The sequence below is a fragment of the Eleutherodactylus coqui genome, chromosome 6 (assembly GCF_035609145.1).
Source record: "Eleutherodactylus coqui strain aEleCoq1 chromosome 6, aEleCoq1.hap1, whole genome shotgun sequence".
NCBI lineage: Eukaryota > Metazoa > Chordata > Amphibia > Anura > Eleutherodactylidae > Eleutherodactylus > Eleutherodactylus coqui.
In genome coordinates, this window is record NC_089842.1 from 100,114,844 (window position 1) to 100,126,630 (window position 11,787).

The window sequence follows — 11,787 nt, forward strand, 5'->3', positions numbered from 1 at the left end:
CACCCACCCACAGTGGTGTAAAGATTGAATGGAGCAGAGATTGCACATGTGCCACACAGCTCTATTCACTTCAATGAGGCTGATGGAAATAGCTGGGTACAAGCGCTTGGCTATCTTTGGCAGTCCAATAGAAGATGAATGGAGCTTTGCAGCCGCTGCTCTATTCGATCTACTCCTCACTGTGGGGGTTGCTGGGAGCCATAGTGAGGATGGGAGGGTGACATGCATAGGGGATAAAAGCTGATTTTGGTTTATTTCCTTTAATTCATTCAGTGACCTTTGGGATCCTCGTTCTCTTGGTCAGTGAGGGTTCCAGCTGTCAGATTTGCACCAATCAGATAGTTATCCCCTATCCCATGGATGGGACAACCCCTTCAACAACAGTGTAAACTGTTAGCATAGTAACATAATATGTTGGGCCAAAAAAATACATATGTCCATCCAGTTCAGCCTACTACCCCACCAATGTTGATCCAGAGTAAGGCAAAAAAAAACAATGATGTAGAAGCCAATTTTCCCCATTTCTGACAATCAGAATAATCTCTGAATCACCGACCCTTCTGAAGTAATTATATTACACTCCAGAATGGCTTCCAGGCCCCTCTTAAACTCTTTTAATGAGTTTGCCATCACCACGTTCTCATGAAGAGAGTTCCATAGTCTCACTGCTCTTACAGTAAATAACCCCCTTCTATGTCGGTGTAGAAACCTTCTCTTCTCTAGACACAGAGGATGACCCCTTGTTACAGTCACAGTCCTGGGTATAAACAGATGATGGGAGAGATCCTTGTATTGTCCCTTGATATATTTATACATAGTTATTATATCGCCCCTCAGCCGTCTTTTTTTCTAAGCTAAATAACCCCCATTTTCATAGCCTCTTTGGATATTGTAGTCCGCCCATTCAATTTGTTGGGGCTGGAAGTTCTGATACTTTCCTATAAAGGACACATGTAACATATATTCTTCATGTCATTTTATGAATCCTATTTCTCTTGTAATTGGCCACTGGCTTTACAAATGTCAAGTGTCCACAGCGGATAAAGATTCTCCATTGATGACATTTATTGGTCCTACTGGATGTAATTTCAGCTCTCAGCAGACTATATTGATTGGAGACCCTGCATGAGCTCACACCATAAACTCCTTCTCACCCTACTGCCCCCCCCCCCCCCCCATCTTTTTATCCTCATCCCCCTCTTCTTCCTACCCTTTTCTTCCTTTTCATTCTGGGTTTGCTTTCTCCTGGGGCCTTCTACAAGCTCCTTGGATATATTGTTGATAACCCTGGGGTGGTTCCGAAGGGCTGGGTGGGTTCTGCCCCTTTCTGCTAATTGCTTTGCCCGTTATTGCAGGCTTTTGCACAATGCTAAGGCTCCAAATAATTTGTTATCTTTATAGTTTGTATAGTGCCTGTTTATAACGCTTGGGCGGTCTGGGGGTATACCCTTCCACTCCCTTCTGTTCTACCTCAGTTATTAGACTAAAAATTATAAAAATTCCCCAGCTCTGTGGATGGACCTATGTCTTGTGTAAATAGTGATAATTGGTTACTTTTAGCAATCCAACAGCACCTCCAAAATGTAGTGTACAGAATAATCATTACTAAATTAATCCTATCACAGACTTCTCTGAGAGCAGCATTAGCTAGTGACATGCTTGTTGATTACAGTAATATTTCTGCTGCATGTATCTGTGCAGTAGTTTGGGAGAAACTTGCATTTTATAAGTAGTAGCTGGAAACAGAAGGTAGTCCAGAATATTCATAAGCTGCAGCTAGTAATAGGCAAACGAGTTTCCCCCAAACTACTGCAAAGATACATAGGGCAGATATATCAGTGTGACTGTCACTATCTTGTGCTGCTCTTAAAGAGGGCTGTGAAAGATGGTGATAGGTTATTTTTAAAGGAAGTGGTCCCTTTAAAAATGGCTTTTTATAAAACGATAATTAACCAAAAAATTCATAAGTTTGTCATTTACTTTCTTTAGACTTTCATCTTTGACCTGAAGAAGATTCTGCACTAGAAATGCCAATACAGTCAGCAGCTGCACGGTATTCTGGAACTATGTGGTCAAGAACCCCCTAACTGTCATTAGGTAACAGGGGGCAAAGCCAAAGTTGCAGATCTTTTTAGGTTATTTAGCACTTTATAAAAATTCATATTTTGGCTGCATTTACACATTTAGCCTCACAATACGGTGATTATTAGCTCAATATCGTGCGGTCATTAACACTCTAACTACTTTTAGCTGCACTTAGTTTGAAAACGATATCAACTTGCATAACATTGCGATTTTGGTCGCATGGGGTCCACAACCGGTGAGCACAGCTTTAAGGTGACCCCATCCTTTAATACTGTCTGGTCCCTCACAACACAAGGCTATATCATTTAGTTGATATTCAATGATCTGGAATCCACTGATGTTCTTAGGGACATGTAGCAGAGTTCTGGCCTGAGACACTTGTATAGTGTCATTATGAAGTGCATGAGAGTCAATGCTCACTGCCTGTGGATGGGAGTCCTTCTGTTCTACAAGTCACTGCAGTCTGTAAGAAGGTCTTTAGTCATTGACCAAACACCTGAATCATTAGTGTCTACTTGATTCCCCTGACTAAATGAGTCCTTGGCCGCTGTCATGATGCATTTACAATCTGTACAGACATCTTTAGTATTGATAAGTGGTGGTGACAAAGAAAGATCATTGTATTTGTCCTGCAGAGAATAGGGGGTCTCCAGTCTGCTCTTAGACATATTACCGTCAGTCTCCTGTTGGGTCACAGAGCTGCTCATGGACATATCACTGGTGGTCATCGATCTTGAAATGGACATGGTCTTCAGTCCAGTTATAGAGCTGATCATGGACATGTCACTGGTGGCCTCCGGTTTAATCACAGAGTTTCTGATGAACGTGCCACTGGTGGTCTCCTCTGACACTGAGGTTGCTAATGAAACTCCAGTGATGTTCTCCTGGGTCACTGAGCTACCTGAAGACATGTCACTAGTGGTCTCCTGGGTCACTGAGTTTCCTGAAGACATGTCACTGGTGGTCTCCTGGGTCATTGATCTTCTTGAGAACATGCCACTGATGACTTGTGTTACTGAGCTTTTTAATGATGTGTAAATGGAAGTTTCCTGTGGCACTACATTTTTAAATAAAACTTTATTGCTGGATTCCTGGGTTGCTGAGATTCTTACGGACATGTCACTGGTGGTCTCCTGGGTCACTGGTCTTCTTAAGGATATGTCACTGGTAGTCTCCTGTGTTGCCGGGATTATTACAGACATGTCACTGGTGGTCTCCTGGGTCACTGGTCTTCTTAAGGATATATCACTGGTGGTCTCTTGGGTTGCCGGGATTCTTACAGACATGTCACTAGTGGTCTCCTGGGTCACTGGTCTTCTTGAGGATATGTCACTGGTGGTCTCCTGGGTTGCCGGGATTCTTACAGACATATCTCTGGTGGTCTCTTGGGTCACTGTGCTTCTTGAGGACATGTCACTGGTGGTCTCCTGGGTCGCTGGGATTCTTACGGACATGTCACTGGTGGTCTCCTGGGTCACTGGTCTTCTTAAGGACATGTCACTGGTGGTCTCTTGACTCACAGAGCTCCTCATGGACCTGTCATGTGTGGATTCCTGGGTGACTGAAGATTCCACCTGGCTGTTTCCTACAGTTTTGCTGGTGCTCTGACTACTTTCAGGGATGCTGCTATTTTGTGAATGTGCAGGAATCTGGTCACTGGTAACAGCTATCATCTCTTTTAGATCTGTGAAAGAAGTAAAAATAATGGTTAATGCAGAGGCGTAGCTAAAGGCTCATGGGCTCGAGTGCAAAAGTTTATCATAGGGCCCCCCAACTTCTCTTAACCCCTTAACACAGAGGCATAACTTGAAGCTTCTGGGCCCCAATGCAAAACCTGCAACAGGGCCCCCAACTATAATGCTTTATTCATAGTACTGGGCTCCCTATATGGAGAAGAGAGACCTTATGGGCCCCCTAAGGCTCCTGGGCCCGGGTGCAACTGCATCCCCTATAGTTATGCCAGTGGGTTAAAGACTATTGACATATTTGAACACCTTTTTTTATTGCATTGCATGTATTTTTACAAATAAGACATTTTCAATTGGTTTTTATTAAAAATTTCCCCTTTTCAGCTTCTACAGCTTGCATGTATGTGTACAATACAGCATGGTGGCTCAGTGGTTAGTACTGTTGCCATACAGCATTGAGATTATGGCTTTAGGCCAGGGCCGGTTGTAGAGAAAGTGTCCCCCTATTATCAAGTCTAAATTTACCCTTTTCCTGCTGCAGCCTTTTTTTGTTTTCATCCCACCTTTAAAAAATCACTTTTTTATTTTCCAGGTGACACAACCATAAGGGTTGTGGGAGAAATTGGTTTTTATGGGAGAAATTGTATTTTTCGGTGGCCCCTTAAAACATCATATAATGAATGTATTGGAAAACCTTTAAAAGTTTTAAGTGGGGTGTGATGGAAAACACACAATTGCCATTTTTGCAGGGTTGTTTTTACAATGCTCATACTGTGGTAAAAAAATGGCGCTATCTTCGTTCTGTGGATCAGTAAGGTTACGGCAATACCAAGTTTCTATAATTTTTTTTGTATGTGGTACTACTTACAAAAATTAAAATACCTTTAAAAAAAATTGCCTTCAGTTACCATCTTCTGAGTCCCATAAGGCTGGGTTCTCACAGGGTGGAATCCCGACGAAATGTTGCAGTTTTGCTGCAGTGAAAAAACACAAGATTACCGCCGGGAAAGCGCAGCTTCAAAACTCGCGGCACTTTGCTGTGGATTTTGGAGCGGCTTAGCTGCATGCTTTTCTGTTGCGGCTGGCGCTCCCATAGTGAGCAGCACGGCTGCAACGGGAAAAAAAAATAGACATGCTGCAACCGGGGAATCCGTGCCGCAGCACCAGCTTTGCCGCGACGGATTGGCCATCCCGTGTGGACAAGATTTTTGACAAATCTCATCCACATGGCTAGCCAATCCTGGGATTAGCGGCCACAGTGAAATTCCGGACGGAATTTCCGCGGCAAATCCGCCTTGTGTGAACCCAACCTAACTTTCATTTTTCAATCGATGGGCTGGTGTGAAGGTTTGTTTTGGTTGGGACAAGCTGTAGTTTCTGCCGGCACCATTTTGGAGTTGTGCCTTTTTGATCCCTTTTAGAGATGATCGAACCTACTCGGCCACGCCCCTTTTTCGCCCGATCGCCGCGATTTTCGAGTACTTCCGTACTCGGGCGAAAAGATTCGGGGGGCGCCGTGGGTGAGTAGGGGGTTGCAGCGGGGAGTGGGGGGAGAGAGAGAGAGGGCTCCCCACTGTTCCCCGCTGCTACCCCCCACTCCGCCACGCCTCCCCCCGCCCCCCGAATGTTTTCACCCGAGTATGGAAGTACTCGAAAATCGCGGTGCTCGATTGAGTAATTACTCGAAACGAGTATATTCGTTCATCTCTAATTCCTTTGTCTCCAAGAAAAAAATTGAATAAAAAGTGCTTAAAAAAGCACAATTCTGGCATTGTACATTTTCTTTCTGACAGTGTAAACCTTGCAGGATGAATATTTTAATAAATGGAATTTCAAGTGATGCAGCAAAACCAAGTTTTAGATTTTTAAAACTTTTTTTTCCTTTTTGAGGCGACTGGTGAAACTTTTAATATTTTAAATTCAGTAATTGAAAAAAACCTTATTAATATTATTTTTATTTTCTCAGGGGACCTTAACTAGTAATTGTCTATTTCCATATCAAAAGTATATTATACATTAAGGCTGGGATCACACGGGACGGAAATCTCGCTGAATGGCTGGACCGAAAAACTGCAAGATTTCGCTGCGGCCATCTGTCCCCATGGTGAGGACAGAGGCGCTGCGGAAATGAAAAAAGAATTGAAATGCTGCGTCTTTGTTCTTCACGCCGTATGTCCATTTCCATGCTGCTTGGCCGCAGCACGTGGACGAGATTTTTGCAAAATCCCATCCACTTTGCTGGCTAATCCCAGGATTAGGAGCTGCAGGCGGAATTGCGATGTGGACATTCTGCACTGAAATTCTGTCCTGTGTGAACCCAGCCTTAATGTCTTCCAACTAAGACCTGCCTCATGCAGATCTTAATAGAAAGGAATCCACACCAAGCAGCCATTGTAAACCGAATGGCACTCCACAATCTTGTCATGATGGTGGGGGACATTCAGGGGACAGAGGGAGCCCTCTCCCTGTATTAGGCCATTTAAATGCCGTTGTGTATACTGACAGCAGAATCTAAATGGTTAAAAAGACAACCAACACCGTTCGTGACAGAGCCTGCTCCATATACTGTTATTCATCATCTACTGTACAGATACCAGGAAGGGGTTAATGTATGCAAATATATACCTACTGCAACCACTAGGGAAAATTATGAGTTTACTGCAGTCAGATTATTGAATTCTGAACACAGATTTACTACTTAGTTCAATGAGATCTATATACACACACACATATATATATATATATATATATATATATATATATATATATATATATATATATATATGCAGTTAGCTCCCCCTAGTGGTGGCTGCAGGCATTTGAAACTCTATACTTACATGTCACTATGGCTCCTTTGACTTTAATGAGCACAGTCTTGTCACCGAGTGCGCCCCTGAAGACATACATATGCTTAATTTCTGGCGGGCACTGTGCTAAGGTCAGTCCAAACACAATCGGGATTAGGCGCCCATTTGAGTAAGGTGCGTGGGCAAGGAACTGGTGCATCTGATATTTACACCAGTTGTCTGAGAGGAAATGAGGGGTCAACAGCATCACCCAGCAGTGGCTGTTTTCTAAGCCGCTGCACATCTCTGAAGGTATGGGACTCCCCGCCAACATGTCCCTCATTGGAAGAAAGCACCGCAACTTCTCCGGCTGCTGCTCCAAGTACGAAAGCATTTCTATTGCATAAGAGCAATCGGCCTCCTCCCTGCTGTGACAGATGTAGACATCATATTGGCTCTGCCAGCGCACACTGTTGGCCGGCCACACAGGGACAGGATTGGTTGCTGGCACTGGCTTCTTTGGGATATTATGACCTCTGGTAACTGCTGCACTCCCATGATCTGGTTTCGTAGAAGACGTGGAGGTTGGCTTGATTTTACTTTCCCTCGGCCCCATTTCCAAAAACCTACAGCAAAAAAAAAAAGATTTTGGTGAAAAGTACAGAAGAAACAAGAAGCTGTTTGCATGCTGCACGCCGCTCACATTCAGAGCTGCATTCATATATTTTATGGTTTCTTATGTTGCAGACTCACATCTCCCTGCTGCTCCTGCTTGTTCAGTGTCTGTACACGGTATTCTCACCTGTAGTCTATTGTGGGAAATGTACTGTTTATACCAGGCACTGGTGCAATATAGAAGAACGAAACCTCCCAGAATCCAGCAGAGTGCAGTGCATTATAGGAGCTGGGCTGAGCAACTAGATGAGTGTCAATCAGGAATAAAGGTAACAGATTCCAAGAAGACAGAGTTGTGGGTGCAGTCTTTGATATGATTGGAGAATAACGCCACGGCACAGGCATATTACACGGCCCAATATCGCCCTCGCAATCCATGTGAAACCTCTAGATGTGAGGCGTTTCCACATGGAAACAGAGGCAGAGGATCGTGGAGTTCTCTTATTGTTAGTGGGACCGACGCTGCTGCCGCCGCCGACTCCCCCCTACCCCTGTAAACAATGGCCGATATTGCCGAAAGATAGGATATGCTGCGATGTGTTTCCTGCATCGCATAGCAACAAAGTGCCATGCAGGAAAACATCACGAATGTGAATGAACCCATTCAAAAGAATGGGTTTCATATCTGTGAGAGATTTGTGCGACTCGCTACGCACAGATCTCGCACGATTTTCTCGCAAGTGTCAAGGCTCCTTCACACTTGTAAGAGCGACATCGCAAGAAAATTGCAGCGTAATCGCAGGTCTGTTCAGGCGACTTTTAAGCGTCATTGATGCTTTTTCTTGTGAAAAATATCGCATCGCTGCTGCCTGCAAATTTCGTGTGCGATTTTCTGGAAAGTGTCATCTTTAGGGCCCATTCGCACGACATATATACTCGACGTATGTATGTACCTGTTTTTTTTATGTGTGTAATACCCCCAAATAGAGCGTATTAATTTAAATGGGTTCATTCACATTTGCGTATATTCGCAGTGTATTTTGGTCGCGTAAAAATAAACACAGCATGTCCTATCCTCGCATGTATTTACGGACTGTATTAAGCATATGGAGCTTGTAAATATGCTGCATAAAAACACACGCACTTGTGTATAAATCCTGTGTTTTTACGTGACCAAAACTAGCATTCTCTGGTGTGAATGTGCCCTTACACCAAGCACTGTCCTATTTTATCTAATGTTGGAAGAATGAATTGTCTTCCTGCAAGCTTGCTGACTGTTTCCAATAATAACAAGCAGAATAGTAAGTGCAGCTCTGGATGTAACTCAGGAGCAGTACAGGAAAAGTAATGTATGTACACAGTGACTCCTCAAGCAGAATAGTGAGTGCAGCTCTGGAGTATAATACAGGGTGTTCGTTTTGTCTTTTTCTAGTCTGGTCCTGTCTTCGTGCCATCAATGTTGGCTACCTGCTGTTTTTTCGATTGAGTCTAATTGCCCCATTAACAGTACAGTGACTGATGCAGATCTATAGATTGCTATGTTACATACAGAATATAGGGTTAATATTGTGTGTTGGAGTGGTATTGGCTCTGAGTGCCGGAATTAACCCCTTAAATGGATTGTACCAAAATTGCAAGTTACCCTTTATTCTGTGGAGACTGAATGGAGCGGTGGTCGCACAAGCGCATTATTGCTCCATTCACTGTCAATGGGGCTACCGAGAAACCCGAGTGAGTGCTGTGCTATTTCTGTCTGCCCCATTGAAATGAATGGAGCGTTGACCGTTCACATGCTCGACCAACGCTTGTTTCACAGCGACATTATTGTGGGGGGAAGAAGCAACCCCTGCAGTGACAGTCAGAGCAGAACACTGGAGATCTGCTAGGGTCTCCCCACCAATTAGCAAGTTATCCACTTTCGACCCGCACCGATTAGCTAGTTATCTCCTGTTCTGGGGATAGGGGATAACTTGCAATTTTGGTCCAAGCCCTTTAATAACTGATCTTTTGATAGCACTGACCTGATTCTCTCATGTTGGGTATGTGGTTGAGTTCTCCCTCCAGATGAGAGTTTACTACCCCACATAGTGGGATGGTTTCATATATAGCTGTCTGAACCACCCACAGTTAAGAGTGAAACTCACACAGGAAATGTGCAGAACAGGAAAGACCTGCGTGTAATGAGAAATATCACGCTGCTCGGCTACCCTCAGAATATAGAGAAGACAGCCAAAATATCAACCGCCAGCTAAACCATATCTACGGAAAGACCCAGGGGGCAGGCAGTTCACAATGTGTAATGTAGAAAGAGTAGTTCCATCACAGGGTTCTGGGCAACATAGTAGTCTGAAAACAAGGACAATAGTCACACATTTCAGATACATTTCTTTTTCATAGCGTAAGTGCCATGTTTTGAAAAAGGAGAGTATCCTAAATGTGGGACTCTTGCATCTTGTTTCCATGATGGCACTGATCGCATATTTTTTAATAAACCAGCAGATTTTATTTCCTAGAACTCTGTGATGGAACTTATTTTTCTACATTTTACCCATAATTTAAGTTCAGATGTAGCAGAGCTGAGTCTGTAGCTTTAGTCAACTTCTGTGATAATAGCAACTACATTATGCATACTGTATGTATGCTGTATGCTTTCTTTTGTGTTACATAGGACTGCAGGCAACATTTACTATCTGTAAGCAGAGTTATCACTGTGTGTTATGCATGGTGTTACATAGGACTGCAGTTACTGTATGGCATCACATATGGTGTTACAACTTACCTGACATTCCTCTTTCTGTGCTGGTCTGGGTGAACCATGTGTGAAAAGTGTTCTAGAAAACAGCAAGAACATAACGGTCACTGACATCAGTGGATGGGCGAAGACTGAATGAAAGCCACAATGCTAGAATACCCCTCAAAAACAGTATGGGGCCAGAATCACACACAAAGTTTTTAATACAGGTTTTAGAGTCAAAGCCAGGAGATGTCCTTCCTGTTTATTTCCCATTCCTTAGGCCGCCTATCCACGGCCGCGACAAAATATTGCTAGCGATATTCCCCCACGGGGGAGGAAGGAGGAGCACTAAAAAGTCCCCACGATGAGCCTATATTAATGATAGGTTTACCGCGGAGAATCACAGCATGCCGCGATTTTAATCACGCGAGCGGAAAATCGCAATGATTCTCCGCTCGTGAGCAGTAGGCTGGAAAGTGTGTCATGCGAGCTCTGCATGTGAATTATTGCCGCGGATCTCGAATGACACCTCGCCCGTGGACAGACAGCCTTATGAATCCACTTCTGGCTTTGGCTAAAAACTCTACACCAAAAGCTACATATGTGATTCCAGCCTAGTCATACGCTACTATCAGGCTACAGCCTGCCCTCTCCTGACATACTCTGTGATGCTGGGGGGACCCTGCTCCTTTCTACTATTTCATCAGTGTCTCCCATTGCCCTCCTCACATCACAACACTGCCCCCTTACATGTAGCGCTGTCCCCATTAACATCATCCCTCGTTTCATCTTGTACAAGATTTACAACAGATACAATATCTCCTGACACACTCTGTGCTGCTGTGAGCAATATATACTCTCACTAGCGGAGTGCAATGGACATTGAGGACTGACTACAATAACATACTACAGTAGCAGTTGCTATCACTTGAGTTCTTGACATCCTGCAATGTTATATTTGTTCTCTATGGAAGCGAACTGTCAATATGATTATTTTCCGGGAATGCGTTCCCTATGAAGAACTGGTTCTGCAGCTTGGCCTTAGATTAGTCACCTCCAGATATCATGAGATCAGATTAGACAGCATATGTAGATAAGGCGCAATCCCAGACCAAACACAGGTTCTAGCAAAACACCTCCAAGTACCTCTGAAGCAAAAGAGCGGACACACTTCTGCCTAGTGATTCTGATAATAGAATTCTATTAAGAAATTGCTGTTCATACAGTTTTCTTACTACACAGTGTAGTTTTCATAAACTTGAGGCTGTAATTAGCCATTACTGATGTGCCTCCATCACCCACCACTACTCCTGCCAGTATGTGCCCTGCAGTGTAACCTGTCCTGATCCTGCCAGTCTGTGCCCTATCTTGGCCCAGAATGCCTGTACTCCATTATCCTGACAGTCTTGCAAGCAAAAGTGGATAGTTTGTCACCTGTTTGTTGCTCAGGAATCTTCAGTGTTCTCCATCACTCTCACCGGCACCGGATATATTTGTGCACATTAGACACAGACGGAGGAGGTCCAGTTTCAGGAAGAAGTCACTGTTGGGAGGTACTAAGTCCCACAATGTCCTACCTCCTGCTCACATGAACTGTGCCCAGGTCCTACACCCTGACAGCTCTCTCATATGATATGACACCTCTAGCAGGCATCTAAGCTGAACTAAGTAGTAAGACGTCTTTAAGATTTCTAAAGCCAGTAGAGGTACAGATGTAGCAAAGTTTAACCCGAAGCTGGTGACTTTCTGCAACAAGTTATGTTATCTTAACAAAACAAAACATTGAGAAGCTACAGAAAGGCAAAAACAAACTCTGTACACAGTTTATTTAACACGCAACATGTCTAATTAAACTTTGCTACATCTGTACTCTGACCTG

The 11,787-nt window shown here is 43.8% G+C and overlaps 1 protein-coding gene across 1 annotated transcript; it reads right to left on the reverse strand.

Moving 5' to 3' along the window:
- Nucleotides 1-2,278: 2,278 nt before the first annotated feature.
- Nucleotides 2,279-11,462, reverse strand: TIRAP (TIR domain containing adaptor protein). Its single transcript, XM_066607267.1, has 4 exons — nt 11,343-11,462; nt 9,954-10,005; nt 6,611-7,185; nt 2,279-3,769 (listed from the first exon to the last, which is right to left on the reverse strand). Exons 2-4 carry the CDS (start codon nt 9,989-9,991, stop codon nt 2,532-2,534), a joined length of 1,851 nt encoding a protein of 616 aa, XP_066463364.1. The 5' UTR covers nt 9,992-10,005; nt 11,343-11,462; the 3' UTR covers nt 2,279-2,531.
- Between the last annotated feature and the right edge of the window lie 325 nt (nt 11,463-11,787).

Coding starts and splice junctions, on each gene's coding strand:
- TIRAP (XM_066607267.1), bottom strand. CDS start 9,991: ATGGTTCACCCAGACCAGCACAGAAAGAGGAATGTCAG. Junction 7,186..9,953: donor CACAGAAAGAGGAATGTCAG/GTAAGTTGTAAC, acceptor TTTTTGCTGTAG/GTTTTTGGAAATGGGGCCGA. Junction 3,770..6,610: donor CAAAGGAGCCATAGTGACAT/GTAAGTATAGAG, acceptor CTTCTTTCACAG/ATCTAAAAGAGATGATAGCT.